The 19,227-nt window shown below is 45.5% G+C and overlaps 2 protein-coding genes across 2 annotated transcripts; both read right to left on the bottom strand.

The window, feature by feature from the left end:
- Positions 1-6,621: 6,621 nt before the first annotated feature.
- LOC135887728 (olfactory receptor 6B1-like) lies at positions 6,622-7,422 on the bottom strand. Its single transcript, XM_065415458.1, has one exon. It carries the CDS (start codon positions 7,420-7,422, stop codon positions 6,622-6,624), a length of 801 nt encoding a protein of 266 aa, XP_065271530.1.
- A 7,477-nt stretch (positions 7,423-14,899) lies between these two features.
- LOC135888469 (olfactory receptor 6N1-like) lies at positions 14,900-15,862 on the bottom strand. The gene has a single exon (XM_065416277.1). The coding sequence runs from the start codon at positions 15,860-15,862 to the stop codon at positions 14,900-14,902; it is 963 nt and encodes a 320-aa protein (XP_065272349.1).
- Between the last annotated feature and the right edge of the window lie 3,365 nt (positions 15,863-19,227).

Below are 19,227 nucleotides of genomic sequence, written 5' to 3'. Positions count from 1 at the left end.
TCTGAGCTTACCAAAATCCGCCTTCCTGAAATCCATTGTCTCTATTTTGCTGTTCTCCCTTCTACCCTTCCTTAGAACTGCAAACTCTATGATTTCATGATCACTTTCACCCAAGCTGCCTTCTACTTTCAAATTCTCAACAAGTTCCTCCCTATTTGTTAAAATCAAGTCTAGAACAGCTTCCCCGCCTAGTAGCTTTTTCAACCTTCTGAAATAAAAAGTTGTCTGCAATGCAGTCCAAGAATTTGTTGGATAGTCTGTGCCCCGCTGTGTTATTTTCCCAACATATATCCGGATAGTTGAAGTCCCCCATCACCACCAAATCTTGGGCTTTGGATGATTTTGTTAGTTGTTTAAAAAAAGCCTCATCCACCTCTTCCACCTGGTTAGGTGGCCTGTAGTAGACTCCTAGCATGACATCACCCTTGTTTTTTACCCCTTTTAGCCTAACCCAGAGACTCTCAACACTTCCATCTCCTATGTCCATTTCTACCTCAGTCCAAGTGTGTACATTTTTAATATATAAGGCAATACCTCCTCCCTTTTCCCCCTGTCTATCCTTCCTGAGCAAGCTGTATCCATCCACACCAACATTCCAATCATGTGTATTATCCCACCAAGTTTCAGTGATGCCAACAATGTCATAGTTGTATTTATTTATTAGCACTTCCAGTTCTTCCTGCTTATTACCCATACTTCTCGCATTTGTATATAGGCATCTAAGATACTGGTTTGATCTTTCCTCCCAGTTTTGTCCTGACCCTCCTTTCTCTCTGCCAATATAGCCCACACTCCCTCTCGTTTCCGACCCATCTCCCAGGTCTCCATGTTCCCCACCTGTCCCCGTCGAACCTAGTTAAAGCCCTCCTCACTAGGTTAGCCAGTCTGTGTCCAAATAGGGTCTTTCCCCTCCTCGAAAGGTGAACGCCATCTCTGCCTAGCAGTCCTTCCTCAAATAGCATCCCGTGGTCTAGGAAGCCAAAGCCCTCCTGGTGACACCATCTTCGCAGCCAGGCATTCACCTCCAGGATGCATCTGTCTCTGCTCGGGCCCCTACCTTTGACAGGAAGAATCGAAGAGAATACCACCTGCGCTCCAAACTCCTTCACCCGTACTCCCAGAGCCCTGTAGTCACTCTTGATCCGCTCAGTGTCACACCGCGCAGTATCATTTGTGCCCACATGGATGAGTAGCATGGGGTAGTAGTCAGAGGGCTGGATAATCCTCGACAATGCCTCCGTAACATCTTGGATACGGGCTCCCGGCAGGCAGCATACCTCCCGAGATGAAATGTCAGGGCGACAGATGGGCGCCTCCGTCCCCCTCAGCAGAGAGTCTCCGACCACCACTACCCTACGTTTCCTATTCACAGTGGTGGCAGCAGACCTCCCAGCCTTAGGGGTACGAGGCTTCTCCTCCTTTACTGTAGGGGGTGATGCCTTCTTTCCTGTATCAAGAAGAGCATAACGGTTACCTATTACCACAGCGGGAGGGTTCGGAGCAGGGGTGGAGCACTGCCTGCTGCCAGAAGAAACCAGCTGCCATTGTCCACCCTGAGCCATCTCCTCCTCCACCAGTGGTGTATCAGCAGTCCTGTGTACTGGGACAGCTACCTCAGCTGTCTCCACATGGACACTGTCCAGGAATTGCTTGTGGATTCGGATGCTTCTCAACCTAGCCACCTCCTCCTGTAGCTCTCCCACCTGCTGCCTGAGAGTTTCCACCAGCAGGCACCTTTCACATTGGATGGTCCCCCCAGCCTGGATATCAGTAAGTGGAACCCTGGCTGGGGTGCTGCCCCCCCTAACAGTACCCCACTCTCTCTGGGTCTCCCCACCCAGGGGAACCCCCACCCCTATCCCCACGTCGCCTCAGTCGTGGCTACTGCCAGTCACTGTCTAGCCCCCGCGCCCTGGGGCAGACTGCAGTCTATCAGCCAATCATCACAGGCAACAAGGGGTTTGGACTGGCTGCCTTTACCCACCCTCAGGCTGCCCCTCTGCAACCTCAATACCTATGTGGGCCTAGGACCAGGCCCTGCAGCCTGGGGAGTTGCTGGCCTAGGGCTTCCCAGCCCCTAAGGCCTTTCCCCAGCCCTGCCTCACTCTAGGTTCCTGGGTGAGTTACCCAGCAGCCAGGCCTGTCTCTCTCTCTCCAGTCAGAGTGAGACTGCCGAGCTTCTGGCTGCCCTGGCCTTCTTATAAGGCCTAACTGCTCAGTTTGGGGCATGGCCCCAGCTGCAGCCACTTCCGCCAATCAGCTGGGGTTTTGCTCCCTTCCGCAGCCCCAGCCCTCTGCAGGGCTTTTCCAACCCCTTCAGGGCTGGAGGGGGTGTTCACCCCGCCACAGTTTGCAACAAGACTTTCAAGTGAGTCTTACTAAACTCTATTATTAAACAGTGGAGAAAAGAAGGCCACACCACAAACTACCTGTCCCCGCCCTCTCTCAATTCCACTGGGCATTGGCATCCCTGTCTTCTGCTTACCGAATGCAGTTTAGCTGAGGGTGAGTCCCTCCATCAGAGTATGCCAAGTATAGTTCTGCTACCCTTGATCCCCACATAAGGATACACAACCCTTTATTACCCCTGCTCCAATAACAAAGTGACTTGAGATCCACCACCACCAAAAGTCATTATTTTGGCAAAGCATTTCCATTGTGCCTAGGCAGAATGGGCATGTCTATGCAAACAAGATCAGTTCATGATGTCTTCTTTCACAGCTCATCACTAGTGGTCAGGGGAGTATTCATGCAGACCTTGCTTACACTTATAAAAGGGGAAAAAATCCTACAGGGGAAAATACTTCACATAATGATGAAACTCTAGGTGATGGCCTGTTAAAACCAACTGCCCATAGAATAATAAATAATATTAAGCCTATATCTGCTGCCACCTACTGGGCATTTCAGAAAATAGTTGCTCATTTCTCCTGCTTTGAAAGTGCTGCCCTCTAGTGGACACCTTGCAGCATCTCTGACCTTTCCTTTTCACATTACAGGACTTTATCCTGTTCTGAACTATATTGTCCAATACGACGGACCTTTCCTCATTTCTTTCAATCTGCTGCCCCTAGGGTCGATTACACAGCATGACAGTCTATTGCTCTGTTCTTACTCTCTGCTCTCTTCTGGAGTTAACTACAGTGGATGTTGTAGCTGCCTCTTTCCATCCTTGAGGCTCTTATGTCTCCGTTGGTCATTGTTCCACCATGGTACACTTTTCTTATCTTTAGGTAGTGTTGGTAACCTAGGACTAGCTAGGCTGTCTGTCTCTGATTCCCTTGTTAACACGGCTTCAGAATTCCTCAATATCTTCAGTTACACATTGCTCACTTACATTCCTCACTTTGGTTTCTAAAGATATTTCTAGTTCATTACATAGCATAGAGGTCCGTTGATTCACAAAATTATTTCCTCACCATTTACACTGATGCCATCTAATCTGCATTATACAGCTTTACCTCTGTCCACTTCCCTTTGCTGGTCATTTGGCAACATAAGTTCTCCTTTCATGACTTCCACTTTGGCTGCTATCCACTGGGTAGCACCACTGCCCCTTTCCCATATCTCTACCCTCTAGTGACCCTAGAGAGCATAATCACATCTTTCCTCATTTCTTACCTACTGCTAGGTGTTCGCTGTTCCAAATTAGAGACACTGGGAACAAAACTGTATAACAGCATGATTGCAACATTAGTGGCTACAAAAGCACATACAATAGCAGTGGCTCTCAAAGGTTTAGCAGGTGTTTCCCATCCATCCAGTGCATTTCTGTTGCAGTGGGGTCTGTTTCCAATGGAAATGCATAGATTGAACCTGTATTAGAGAGAGCCTGAGACTGTGCAGAGCAGAGACAACACAACACATGCACACATGCAGCCGAAAAACATTTGACAACAGAACCTACCATGACAGAATCCCAGTGACTCTTGAAGCTGAGATTCTCAGAGGCATCTAAGGCCAGGTCTACACTACCGTGGTAGTTCAACAGCTGGCAATCGAAGTTCCGGGTTCGATTTATCGCGTCTGGTCTGGACGCGATAAATCGATCCCGGAAGCGCTCGCCGTCGACTGCGGTACTCCAGCTCGGCGAGAGGAGTACCGCGGAGTCGACGGGGAGCCTGCCTGCCGCGTGTGGACCGCGTCTGAACCGCGGTAAGTTCGAACTAAGGTATGTCGACTTCAGCTACGTTATTCACGTAGCTGAAGTTGCGTACCTTAGTTCGAATTTGGGGGTTAGTGTAGAGCAGGCCTAAGAGAGTTAAGCATCTGACTCCCATTTCAAAGGGATTTGGGTGCCTAATTCTGTTAGGTCCCTTGGAAAATGGTTTCTGCAGGGCTCAAGTCCTACCGTTCTCACTGGTGCCGAGCTCCCCTGCCCCTGGCCAAGCCCTGACGTGCTCCCAGTGACTGATCTAGCACTGCCATTTTGGCATCACAGGAGTTCTTCCCGTTGGTAGGTTGTAGCCGTTTCCTCTCGCCATAGGTTGCCTCACGCCTTGAGGGGAGGGCCCTGCGAGGAGCAGAGCTGTCTAAGGCACCTGGGGCTGTCTGGACACCGTGTCCTGAGAACTAGCCCTCTCGGGACGTGCACTCATTGAAATCAGTTTTAGGGACACTCATTGTAACAGGTCCCCTTCCTTCGAAATGCTTTGTGCAGCTGGCAGCAGCAAAGCAGCTTCTGCCCTGCAGGGTCACATGCTGAATCCCTCCTCTGTGCCCGTTTGACAGAAACGACCCCAGGAGTGGCCTCAGTTCTACATGTGCCCTGTCAAACCCCCACCTGGGTCCGGACAGTCCCAGTGGCCCTAACTTGTGATTCTACCTCTTTGTTTGCCCAACCTCCCAGCCTCCAAGGGCCCTTTGAGCCTGGGGCTGGTGCTTTGTCGGAACTGGTCACAGCTGGGTTTAGCCCAGATAAGAGCTATGAAGCTGTTTCTGGTTGTCAAGGTTCCTTCCCCACTCTGAACTTTAGGGTACAGATGTGGGGGACCTGCATGAGAAGCTCTAAGCTCAATTAACAGCTTAGATCTGGTCTGGCTGCCACCACTCCCAAGCACTAATTCCCTTCCCTGGGTAGCCTTGAGAGACTCTTCACCAATTCCCTGGTGAACACTGATCCAAAACCCCTTGGATCTTAAAACAAGGAGAAATTAACCATCCCCCCTCCTTTCTCCCACCAACTCCTGGTGGATCCAGATTCAACCCCCTTGGATCTAAAAAACAAGGAAAAAGCAATCAGCTATTAAGAAAAAGGCTTTTAATTAAAGAAAAGAAAAAAAACCCTCTGGGAGAGATTAGCATACCAGCTACTCTCACAGACAAGAGATTCCAAACACAGAGGATGTTCCCCGGGGCAAAAACTTAGTTACACAAAAAATACCCAAATACCCAATTTGATTATTCCTCTAATTGCACAAGACAGGTTACAAAGAAATAAACATAAAACTATTTAGTTCCTACACTAATACTCACTACTTGATAAGAGGCTGAATTCGGGAGCTTTTCCCACCCTGGTCCAAAATGAAACTCAACAGACAAAGGGAACTTCCCTCCTTCCTTTTGAACCATCTTGTCCTCCCATTGGTTCCTCTGGTCAGGTGTCAGCTAGGCTAGGTGAACTTATTAACCCTTTACAGGTAAAAGAGGCATTAACCCTTAACTATCTGTTTATGACACTGGTGAAGTGTCCAGAGGTCACTGCTGGGGCCTGGCTGGTTGCATCCAGCCTGTGTGAGTGCAGTGAAGGTGGGGTTGCAGAGGGGTATGATGGCAATAAGCACAATTTCACGGGTGCCAGATTTCCCAGGTTTACGTCCCCATCTATGCTGCACCAGGAGTTAGTATTTTTATTGTCCAAAAATAATTTTGATCAAAAACAGCTTTTTTAAGGGAAATAAAAAATTGGTTAAAATTATCTCCATTCTGCCTGGTGCCCAGTTAAACTCCATGATGGAAATATGGTTATGGCCACCTCCCGCCCTGGTCCTTCCACTAACATGGACAACACTGACCCGACTTCCTGCTGGATTGTCCATTGTGTCTTTAGGAGCATAAGAACTGCAGCAAAAGCATGATGTCACCCATTGTGTTTTATTTCTATTTGACTGTCTGAATTAGATTACAAAACTTTATTATCTAACATAGAGAAACAATGAACAGGAGACATACACAGGGATTTACTTTGATTGTTAGTGGATTTTGTGCCTTATGCAATGTCAGCTCTGTGCAGTTTCAAACACTGTACACACTCCTCACATAGGGTGAATGTTTAGCCAAGACCATGGACAAAAATACCATCATACTCCGTGTATCAGTGCTGAACATGTGAGAGTGACAGAGCTGTCCACAACTTCATTTGCCTATATGATGTGTTACATGGAGACAGCATGGAACTGTAAACACTGTCTCAGTAACTCCATTCAGAACATCTCCATTTTTTTTTCACATTACAAGTGAGATTTTTAATGGGGGGGTTTCAACTCAGTTTCAATGGAGGCTGATAGTCGAAGGTTTTCACAGCTGCCTGGCTGATTTAGGCAAAGTTGTTATCTAGGAGTCTCTGCATGTTTTTGTGAAAGCCACATATTTACTGACTGCTTTGCTCAAGGCTTCCTTGACCTATCTGTTTCTCAGGCTGTAGATGAGGGGGTTTGCCAGGGGAGTCAGGACTGTGTAGCAAAGAGAGAGCACTTTGTTTAGGAAGCTTAACGTGTCGCGTTTCGGTAGCAGGTACACAATCATTAGGGTTCCATAGTAAATTGTCACCACGATGAGGTGAGAGGAGCAGGTGGAAAATGCCTTCTGCCTCCATGTGGTGGAAGGGATTCTCAGGATGGTGGTGATGATACACACATAGGATGTCAAGGTTAGTAGAAATGGAGGCAAGGTGAATACACAGGCTAGTATGAAATTCAACAATACGATCAGGCGTGTGTCCCCGCAGGAGAGTTTTATCAATGGGATGATATCACAATAGAAATGGTCAATTTCATTTGGGCCACAGAATATTAACTGTGACATGAATAATACAAAGATGTCAGTAACCAAGCAACCATTTAACCATGACCCAGCAGCCAAGTGGAGGCAAAATCTGGTATTTGTAAGAGCTGAATAGTGCAAGGGTTTACATATTGCTAAATACCGATCATAAGACATCGCTGCTAGGAGACAGCATTCTGTAGCTGCCAGAGCACAAAAGGAATACATTTGTATGAAGCAGCCACTGAATGAGATGGTTTTGTCCCCAGTGAGGAAACTGGCCAGCATCCTGGGCAGGATGGTGGAAATGTAGCAGGTCTCCAAGCAGGACAAGTTCCCCAGGAAGAAGTACATGGGGTTGTGAAGGTGCTGATCAACCACAACAAGCACCATAATGAGGATGTTCCCAGCCACAGTTGCCACGTAGATCACTAGGAACATCAGGAAAAGAAGAATTTGCAGGTCAGAGAGATCCCCGAATCCCAGGAGGATAAATTCTGTGATAGCCGTTTGGTTTCTCCGGATTATGTCTGCTTTATTGTTCCTAGATTCAACCCATGGCAAACTGTGCGATTGAATTGGAAGAACATAGAGCTAAAAGGTAATCAAGAGTCATGAAATAATTCCATAAATATTCAGAAACTCCCCTCCCTCTCCTGGCTACCAGCTGAAATTTTAAGGCTAAACGTAGACTTCAGTCAAAGTGCAAGGAGTCTCAGGTCACCAACAGATCTTTTGTATCTATGTAGATCACCCTCTGGCATATCAGAGCAATGACTAATATAATTGTCCATATCTCTCGTAGCTGAATGCTGATAATCAGATCAGTCTCTTTCTTTATCTACTATTGTATCCCATCTAGTGTCATACTGAAGCTTAACAATGATGCTGAAATGCAGTATTTCACTTCTGGCAATTGCCAGAAACATGCCATGACTTAGGAGTCAAAATCAATAAATACATCAACTAAAATGTTGAACTGAGATTTCCAGTGCAGTCTATTTTCCTTAGGCATTGATCTTCTGTTAGAATTAATGGAAATTAATCTAACAATGTTTCCTGGTATATTCAGCATTTCAATGTCCTGTAAGAGAAGGAATAATTCCTGGCCCCCTCACAAGAGATCAGTTTATGCCATACATTTATGAAGTGGAGTAAATTCTCCGTTAGTTCCTGTGGAAGTGATGGTGACGTGGTAAGTGACTGGCAATGCCTTTTCTGTTTCCCGATGTTCACTATGTAGCAGTAATAAAATACAGGTCTTTAGACGGTGGATCTTAGGAAGGGACAAAACCAGGCTGATGTAAAACTCTAACTGGTGAGTGAGTGACCCACCCCACGCCATAATGATTGTGGGATGATAACACAAGAACAAGAAAGGCACTGGGGGTGGGGGGAGGCGAGGGGAGATGCTGTCCCTGAGCTCAGAATCTAGAAGCAATCTGGCATGTGTCATCCGAGCTAGTAAGACTCTATCAGCATTTGCCACCCCATTGGGGCACACAGGGTGCCAGATTCTCAGCTGATGTAAATCAAGGTAGCTCCATTTGTGTCAGTGGGGCAGATCCCCAACTGAGGACCTGTCACCAGACATGGATCTCAAGCTCCATCTCTGTGAAATGGTGCTATGAACGCCGACTGGCACTGCTGTGGGAAGGTGAGGCTAAAACTGCTAATATTCACCTGAAGAAGAGCTCTGTGTAGCTCAAAAGCTTCTCTCCTCCACCAACAGGAGTTAGTGCAATATAAGATATTACCTCACAACCTTGTCCATCTAATATTCACAACGCATATTCATGCCTCTGTTTGGCGGTGGTATAGAAATACAGTCAGGAACACGGTGCTCACCTGTAACCACAGCACAGCCCAAGATTGAAGCGATGAGCTCTTATTTCTCAGGGCTTGGCCGCCAGGACGTAGGTTCATTAGCTGAGGTTCTTGTCTCTCCTCTTTCTGCAGAAACTGGATATTCTCATTGAAGAGACCTGCAGTTACCTGAAGGGATGAGCAGGTGCATTTGATCTACCTTTGGAAAATGAGCTTCCCGTTCGATTTACAAAGTGTAAATGCTGCCTCATATTTGTATTAAGTCTTCACACTTTTTAATATAGTCCCACTTCAGCGTTGACAATGACCAATGGGACTTGTACAGCATGACTTCTATAATTGTAACTTTTTTTAAGTCTAATGAACCTATGTGTCAAATATTTGAGATCATGAACAAATACCAGCTTACATTTTTGGGAGATGACTATCCAAGGTGATGGCCTGTTATATGGGCAGCTATTTTCAGAAATGCCCACTAGATGGCAGCATATATTGAATATTATTAAAGGGGTGGTGTAAGTACATTATATCACCCTTACAACATGCTTTCACTTAGGGAAGAAAAACTAAATGCACAAATACAGAATGGGGGATAACTGGCTTGGCAGCAGCACTGCTGAGAAGTATCTGGGAGTTGTGGTGCATCACAATCACAACAGGAGTCAGCAATGCGATGTTGTTGGGAAAAAAGGAAATGCAATTTTAGGTTTCATAAACAGAGGCATAACATGCAAGTCTCGGGAGGTGATAGTACCACTCTGCTTGGCTCTGGTTAGACCTCAGCTGGAGACTGTGTCCAATTTTGGTCACCAGTGTATAGAAAGGATGTCGAGAAACTGGAAAGGATCCAGAGGTGAGCGACAAAAATGATCAAAGGGAAGGAATGCAAGCCATATGAGCAAAGGCTGAAGGAACTCAGTATGTTTAGTTTGGAAAAGAGGAGATTAAGGGGGGATATGACAGCCGTCTTCAAATACTTGAAAAGCTGCCATAAAAAAGATGGAGAAAAGTTGTTCTCTCTTGCCACAGTGGGTAGGACAGGAGGCAATGGGTTCAAACTGCAGCATAGCAAATTTAGATTACATTTCAGGAAAAAACTTCCTAAATGTAAGAATAGTAGGACAATGGAACAGACCCCCTAAGTAAGTTGTGGAATCTCCTTCACTGGAAGTTTTCAAAAGGAGGCTGGACAGCCATCAGTCTCGGATGGCTGAGACTCAACAAATCCTGCATCTTGGCAGGGGGTTAGAATAAATCACCCTTGCAGTCCCTTCTAACCCTATGGTTCTATGCTGCTATCTAATGGCCATTTTACAGTATAACTTTCCCATTATTTTATTTGCTACTGAAATCTATTGATCACTAGTCAGTATTTCTGACACCCCCCTTTCATTTCCTCTAATCTGCTGCCATCTAATGTCTATTTCCCAGCATGACAGCCTGTTACTCTGCTCTCCTCTAGTGGATTCTTCTTGCTATAGCTTCCTCTTTCCAATTTTTGACTCTGTTACCTGGTGTACATTATGTAGTATAACAGCCCATTTCTCAATCCCTAACATCTCCTACTATCTCCCGTTCATTACAAAGCACAGAGTTCCTTTTCTCTTCAATGTTGTTTGCTCACCACGTATATATAGCTTCACCTCCCTTTCCACTTCCCTCTGTTGGTCATTTGGCAACATAAGTTCTTCTTTCTTCCCCTTCCACTTTGGCTGCTGTCCATTGGTCTGCACCTTTCCCATTCCTCTTCCCTCTAGTGGTCCTACACAGCATAACTGCATCTTTCCTCATTTCTTACCTATTGCTAGGTGTGCGCTGTTCAAAATTTTAACCATTGGGAACGAAATCACACAACAGCACGATTGCGACATTAGTGGCCAAAACCACACATACAACATTAGTGGGTCTCAAAGGTTTAGCAGGGGTTTACCATTAACTCAGAGCATTTCTGTTGCTGGGGAGTCTGTTTCCAGTGGAAATACATAGATTGAAGCTACAGTGACAGCAGCCTAGTGGTTCTCCAGGCTGAGATTCTTGGAGGCGTGTAAGTGAGATAGGCATCCAAATCCTTTTGAAATGGGAGATGGACGCTTAACTCTGTTAGGTCACTTGGAAAATCCTTTTCGCAGTGCTGAAGTCCTACAGATCTCACTAGTGCCCAGCTCCCCTGCCTCTGGCCAAATCCTGACGTGCTCACAGTGGCTCACAGTGACCAGACAGGTTAAAGTGTTCTCCTACTGGTTTTTGAATGTTATGATTCCTGATGAAACCTCTCCAGCGCATCATCAAAGATCTACAACCTATCCTGAAAGATGATCCCTCACTCTCACAGATCTTGGGAGACAGACCTGTCCTTGCTTACAGACAACCCCCCAACCTGAAGCAAATACTCACCAGCAACCACACACCACTGAACAAAAACCCTGACCCAGGAACCTATCCTTGCAACAAAGCCCGATGCCAACTCTTTCCACATATCTATTCAAGTGACATCATCATAGGACCTAATCACATCAGCCATGCCATCAGGGGTTCATTCACCTGCACATCTACCAATGTGATATATGCCATCATGTGCCAGCAATGCCCCTCTGCCATGTACATTGGCCAAACTGGACAGTCTCTACGCAAAAGAATAAATGTAGACAAATCTGACATCAGGAATCATAACATTCGAAAACCAGTAGAACACTTTAACCTGTCAATGACAGACCTGAGGGTGGCAATTTTGCAACAGAAAAGCTTCAAAAACAGACTCCAACGAGAAACCGCTGAACTTGAATTGATATGCAAACTAGATACAATCAACTTAGGCTTGAATAGAAACTGGGAATGGCTGAGCCATTACAAACATTGAATCTATCTCCCCATGTAAGTATTCTCACACTTCTTATCAAACTGTCTGCACTGGGCTATCACTTCAAAAGTTTTTTCTCTTACTTAATTGACATCCAAGTTAAAGAAGTATGGGCTGGATGAATGGACTGTAAGGTGGATAGAAAGCTGGCTAGATCATCGGGCTCAATGGGTAGTGATAAATGGCTCCATGTCTAGTTGGCAGCCGGTTTCAAGCGGAGTGCCCCAAGGGTCGGTCCTGGGGCCAGTTTTGTTTAATATCTTTATTAATGATCTGGAGGATGGTGTGGACTGCACTCTCAGCAAGTTTGCAGATGACACTTAACTGGGAGGCGTGGTAGATACGCTGGAGGGTAGGGATCAGATACAGAGGGACTTTGAGGGTTGGGCCAAAAAAAACCTGATGAGGTTCAACAAGGACAAGTGCAGAGTCCTGCACTTAGGACGGAAGAATCCTATGCACTGCTACAGACTAGGGACCGAATGGCTAGGTAGCAGTTCTGCAGAAAAGGACCTAGGAGTCACAGTGGATGAGAAGCTGGATATGAGTCAGTGTGCTCTTGTTGCCAAGAAGGCTAATGGCATTTTGGGCTGTATAAGTAGGGGCATTGCCAGCAGATCGAGGAACATGATCGTTCCCCTTTATTCGACATTGGTGAGGCCTCATCTGGAGTACTGTGTCCAGTTTTGGGCCCCACACTACAAGAAGGGTGTGGAAATATTGGAAAGAGTCCAGCGGAGGGCAACAAAAATGATTAGGGGTCTGGAGCACATGACTTATGAGGAGAGGCTGAGGGAACTGGGATTGTTTAGACTCCGGAAGAGAAGAATGAGGGGGGATTTGATAGCTGCTTTCAACTACCTGAGGGGGGGTTCCAAAGAGGATGGAGCACGGCTGTTCTCAGTGGTGGCAGATGACAGAACAAGGAGCAATGGTCTCAAGTTGCAGTGGAGGAGGTCTAGGTTGGATATTAGGAAACACTATTTCACTAGGAGGGTGGTAAAGCACTGGAATGCTTTACCTAGGGAGGTGGTGGAATCTCCTTCCTTGGAGGTTTTTAAGGCCCAGCTTGACAAAACCCTGGCTGGGATGATTTAGTTGGGAATTGGTCCTGCTTTGAGCAGGGGGTTGGACTAGATGACCTCCTGAGGTCCCTTCCAACCCTGATATTCTATGATTCTATAATTCTATGATCTCAGAGTTGGTAAGACAACTCCCACCTTTTCATGCTCTCTGTATGTGTATATATATCTCCTCAATATATGTTCCATTCTATGCATCCGAAGAAGTGGGCTGTAGCACACGAAAGCTTATGCTCAAATTAATTTGTTAGTCTCTAAGGTGCCACAAGTACTCCTGTTCTTTTTGTGGATACAGACTAACACGGCTGCTACTCTGAAACCTGTCATTGTAACAGGTGCCCTCCCTTTCGACTGCTCTGTCCAATTGGTGGCAGCAGAGCAGCTTGTGCCCTGCAGGGCCACATGCAGAGTCCCTCGTCAGTGACCATTTGACAGACTCAATCCCAGAAATGGCCTCAGTTCTAGAGTTGCCCTGGCTTGTGAGTCTATCTCTTTGTTTGCCCAACCTCCCCACCTCCAAGGGCCCTTTGAGCCTGGAGCTGTTGCTTTGCTGGAGCTGGTCACAGCCGGGTGTAGCCCAGGTAAGAGCTATAAAGCTGTTCCTGGTGACGTGTCCAGAGGTCACTGCTGGGGCCTGGCTGTTTGCATCTGGCTTGTGTGAGTGTAATGAAGGTGGTTGGTTTGCAGAGGTGTATGGTGGGGATGGAATTAGGCACAGTTTCAGAGGTGGCAGATTTCCTAGGCTTATGACCCCACAAAGGCTGCACCAAGAGTTTGGACAACAAAAATACTAACATTTATTTTGATAATGGCTTTTTTACAGATATAAAAAAATTGGTTAACATTGTCTCCACTGCTCCTGGTGCCCAGTTGAAAACTTCATGATGGGAACATGGTTTTGGCCACCTCCCTCCCTGGTCCTTCCACTTAGATGGACAATGGGAGTTTTCATCTTAATTTTAATGGGGCTATGCAACGGGACCCCCGGTGTACAACTTGGAGCTGTGGGACCACAGTGCTCCCTTATCTCTCCAGCGTGGGCTGTCTCTCATGATGCTTTAATAGTAAGAAGCAGCAACCTCCCCCCCCCCAGGTGCTTTTATCACTCAGTCACAAGCATACAGAGTTGAGTTGCATGAATGCTCTCCAACCTACTCATGAACTATACAGAGGGAGACACCAGCAAATCCCCCCAGCCTTGCACCCCCAGAAATGTACCATCTTACACTGCTCAAGACCTTCTCTTGAACAATGCAAGCTCATTAATTAGTTCACCACTTCATCAAAGGATAGTGGACATGCACCAGCCCTTATAATCTGAGCAGATTCCCCAAGCATTTTAGACAAATTTACTGATTAAGATTAAACATTTAAATAAGTTTATTAACTACAGAAAGATAGATTTTAAGTGATTATAAGTGTTAGGAAACTATCTCTGACCTTTATGCCTAAGAAAAATTTTTGAAAAAACTCATTCTAAATCCTAAACTTTATCAGACTCAGTACGATTTGATTCAAACAGTTTTTCTCACCCCACTGGATGCTGCAGCCAGGTTACAGTTTGTAATACAAAGTCAGAATTCCCTCCTCAGCCTGGGACCAACCTCCCCAGTTCAAAGTCCTTGTCTTCCCAGCGTTCTTGTTGCCTCTAGAGTAGGTGGGGGAGGAGAGAAGTGATCTCATGATGCCACTCTCCCTTATTTTATACTCTCAATACATGTCTCTGGAAAAATACTGGCCCAGACATGTCCTGGTGGGCCTTGCAGAATTGTGAATCTCTTGTTTAAAATTCCCCTGCTGGTCAATGGCTGGTGATGGTCGTTTAACGCCCGCCTGGGTGTGGATCAGCTCCTATGTTGTCACTGGAGAACTAACAGTGGGCGACTCCCAGACTCCCAACATATTTCGGTAACAACCATATAACAAAATCTGATAATGACGTATACAATAATGATATACATATTTTGACAGAGCACTGTGTTTCAACAGACTGATGCTTCATATGATACCTTACAAGGCATGCTTTTTATCACAACCACATAAAAAAGATGAATATGGGGGTTACAGGGGGCTACTTTGAGGTACAGTGCCTCACAGGCTCATTGCTTCAATCACCCAGGCAGCTTTAAAAACATCGGGCTAAATTATTATCTCAGAGTCTCTGCATGTTTTTGTGAAAGCCACATTTACTGACTGCTTTGCTCAAGGCTTCCTTGATCTCTCTGTTTCTCAGGCTGTAGATGAGGGGGTTTACAAGGGGAGTTAGGACTGTGAAGCAAAGAGAGAGCACTTTCTTCAGATCTCTGAGTGTATCACCTTTCGGTAGCATGTAGAAAATCATTATGGTGCCATAGAAAATTGTCACCACAGTGAGGTGAGAGGAGCAGGTGGAAAAGGCCTTTTGTCTCCCAGTGGTGGAAGGGATTCTTAGGATGGTGGCGATGATACACACGTAGGACATCAGGGTTAGTAGGAATGGAGGCAGGGTGAATACGCAGACTAATATGAGATCCACCAATATGCTCAGGTGTGTGTCACTGCAGGAGAGTTCCATCAGTAGGATGGGATCACAATAGAAATGGTCAATTTCATTTGGGCCACAGAAAATTAACTGTGATATGAATAATATAATGGTGGTAGTGGCCAAGCTACTATTTAACCATGACCCAGCAGCCAACTGGAGGCAAAACCTGTTATTCATAAGAGTTGAATAGTGCAGAGGTTTACATATCGCTAAATACCGATCATAAGACATCACTGCTAGGAGACAGCATTCCATACCAGCCAGAGCACAAAAGAAATACAGTTGTGAGAGGCAGCCACTGAATGAGATGGTTTTGTCCCCAGTCAGGAGACTGACCAGCATCCTGGGCAGGAGGGTGGAGGTGTAGCAGGTCTCCAAGCAGGACAAGTTCCCTAGGAAGTAGTACATGGGGATGTGAAGGTGCTTATCAGCCACAACTAGTGCAGTGATGAGCATGTTCCCAGCCACGGTTGCCATGTAGATCACTAGGAACATCAGGAAGAGAAGCATTTGCAGGTCAGGGAGATCCCCGAATCCCACGAGGATAAATTCTGTGACAGCCGTTTGGTTTCTCCGGATTATGTCTGCCATGGGTTGAGTCTAGGAATAATAAAGCAAATGGTGCAATTGAATTGGAAGAACATAGAGCTAAAAGGTAATCAAGTGTCATGAATTAATTCCATAAATATTCAGAAACTCCCTCCCTCTCCTGGTTACCAGCTGAAATTTTAAGGCTAAACGTAGACTTCAGTCGAAGTGCAAGGAGTCTCAGGTCGACAACAGATCTTTTGTAACCATGTAGATCACCCTCTGGCATATCAGAGCAATGACTAATATAATTGTCCATATCTCTGGTAGCTGAATGCTGATAATCAGATCAGTCTCTTTCTTTATCTACTATTGTATCCCATCTAGTGACATACTGAAGCTTAACAATGATGTTTAAATGCAGTATTTCACCTCTGGCAATTGCCAGAATCATGCCATGACTTAGGAGTAAAAAATCAATAAATATATCAACTAAAATGTTGAACTGAGATTTCCAGTGCATGCTATTTTCCTTAGGCATCGATCTCCTGTTAGAATTAATGAAAATTAATCTAACAATGTTTCCTGGTATATTCAGCATTTCAGTGCGCGGTAGGAGAAGGAATAATTTCTCCGCCCTCCTCACAAGAGATCAGTTTATGCCATAAATTATGAATTGGAGTAAATTCTTCCTTAGTCCCTGTGGTGGTGATGGTGATGTGGTGAGGGACTGGCAATGCCTTTTCTGTTTCCCAATGTTCACTATGTAGCAGTAATAAAATACAGCTCTTTGGAGGGTGGCTCTTAGGAAGGGGTAAAACCAGGCTGATGTGCAACCCAAACTGGAGAATGACCCTCCCCATGCCATACTGATTGTGGGATGATAACACAAGAACAAGACAGACACTGGAGGGTGGGGACGGGGGAGATGCTGTCCCTGAAGTCAGAGTCTAGAAACAATCTGTCATGTGTCATCCCGGCTAGTAAGATTCTTTCAGCATTGGCCACCCCATTGGGGCACACAGGAAGCCAGATTCTCAGCTGGTGTAAATCAAGGTAGCTCCATGTGTGTCAGTGGGGCAGATCCCCAACTGAGGACCTGTCACCAGACATGGATCTCAAGCTCCATCTCTGTGAAATGGTGCTATGAACGCCGACTGGCACTGCTGTGGGAAGGTGAGGCTAAAACTGTTAATATTCACCTGAAGAAGAGCTCTCTGTAGCTCAAAAGCTTCTCTCCTCCACCAACAGGAGTTAGTGCAATAAAGGATATTACCTCACAACCTTGTCCATCTAATATTCACAAAGCACATTCATGCCTCTGTTTGGTGGTGGTATAGAAATACAGTCAGGAAGCTGGTGCTCACCTGTAACCACAGGACATCCCAAAGCTTGAAGCAATGAGCTCTTATTTCTCAGGGCTTAGCTGCCAGGACGTAGGTTACTCAGCTGAGGTTCCTGTGTCTCTCCTCTTTCTGCAGAAACTGGATTTTCTCCATTAAGAGACCTGAAGTTACCTGAAGGGATGAGCAGGTGCATTTGATCTACCTTTGTAAATCGAAGGAGAAGCTCATTTTCCAAAGTGTAAATGCTGCCTCATATTTGTATTCAGTCTTCACACTTTTTAATATGGTCCCACTTCAACGTTTCTCCCACTTGGTTCATTTTTTGTCTCCAAAGCTTTGTAGCTAACAATGACCAATGGGACTTGTACAGCGTCACTTCTATAATTGCAACTTTTTTTTAAGTCTAATGAATCTATGTGTAAAATATTTGAGATCATGAAGAAATACCAGCTTACATTTTTGGGAGATGACTATCCAAGATGATGGCCTGTTATATGGGCATCTATTTTCCGAAATGCCCACTAGATGGCAGCATATTTTGAATATTATTAAAGGGATGGTTTAAGTACATTATATCACCCTTACAACATGCTTTCACTTAGGGAAGAAAAACTAAATGCACAAATACAGAATGGGGGATAACTGGCTTGGCAGCAGCACTGCTGAGAAGTATCTGGGAGTTGTGGTGCATCACAACCTCAACAGGAGTCAGCAATGTCATGCTGTTGCAAAAAAAGGAAATGCAATTTTAGGTTTCATAAACAGAGGCATAACATGCAAGTCTTGGGAGGTGATAGTACCACTCTGGTCAGCTCTGGTTAGGCCTCAGCTGGAGACCGTGTCCAATTTTGGTCACCAATGTATAGAAAGGATGTAGAGAACTGGAAAGGATCCAAAGGCGAGCAACAACGATGATCAAAGGGATGGAATGCAAGCCACATGAGCAAAGGCTGAAGGAACTGGGTACGTTTAATTTGGAAAAGAGGAGATTAAGGGGGAACATGATAGTGGTCTTCAAATACATGATATTGGTCTTCAAATACATAAGTCTTGGATGGCTGAGACTCAACAAATCCTGCATCTTGGCAGGGGGGTTGACTAGATCACCCTTGCAGTCCCTTCTAACCCAATGGTTCTATGTTGCCACATCGTGGCCATTTTACAGTATAACTTTCCCATTTTTTTTATTGGCTACTGAAATCTTTTGGTCACTATTCAGTATTTGACCCCCCCCCATTTCTTTTTCTCTTCTCTGTTGCCACCTAATGTCAATTTCCCAGCATGACAGCCTGTTACTCTGCTCTCCTCTAGTGGATTCTTCTTGCTATAGCTCTTTCCTGTTTTCGATTCTCATGTCACCTGGTAGACATTATTTAGTATAACAGCCCATTTCTCAATCCGTAACATCAGCTACTATCCACCATTCATTACATAGCAGAGAGGTCCTTTTCTCTTCAATGTTCTTTCCTCTCCACTTATACAACATTATACAGCCTCACCTCCCTTTCCACTTCCCTCTGTTGGTCATTTGGCAATATAACGTGTCCTTTCTTGCCCTTCCATTTTGGCTGCTGTCCATTGGCCATTGGGCTGCAGCTTTCCCATACTGGGAGGAAACACAAGGAGGAGGGCAAAAAGACAGGAAGCCTTCTGATTCATACTGAGAAAGTAGGGCAATCGGCTAGATATCTTAGGTGCATGTACACGAATGCAAGAAGCCTGTGAAAGAAGCAGGAAGAATTGAAGTCCTGGCACAATCAGGGAAATATGATGTGATTGGAATAACAAACTTGGTGGGGCAGTTCACATGACTGGAGCACTTCATGGAAGGGTATAAACTGTTCAGGAAGGACAGGTATGGGAGGAAAGGTGGAGGAGTTGCATTGTATGTAAGAGAGTGGTATAATTGCTCAGAACTCCCATCTGAAACTGGAGAAAAGCCTGTTGAGAGTCTTTGGGTTAAGTTTAGAGGCAAGAGCAACCAGAGTGATGTCGTTGTGGGCGTGTGCTATAGACCACCAGATTAGAAAGATGAAGTAGATGAGGCTTTCTTCGGACAACTAAATGAAGTTTCCAGATCAC

Source organism: Emys orbicularis, chromosome 13 (assembly GCF_028017835.1).
Source record: "Emys orbicularis isolate rEmyOrb1 chromosome 13, rEmyOrb1.hap1, whole genome shotgun sequence".
Lineage (NCBI taxonomy): Eukaryota > Metazoa > Chordata > Testudines > Emydidae > Emys > Emys orbicularis.
Note: the sequence above shows the minus strand (reverse complement) of the source record. Positions and strands in the feature narration are given on the sequence as shown.

Excerpts from the sequence above, each read along its gene's own strand:
- LOC135887728 (XM_065415458.1), bottom strand. The coding sequence starts at position 7,422 with ATGTTCCTAGTGATCTACGTGGCAACTGTGGCTGGGAACATCCTCATT.
- LOC135888469 (XM_065416277.1), bottom strand. The coding sequence starts at position 15,862 with ATGGCAGACATAATCCGGAGAAACCAAACGGCTGTCACAGAATTTATC.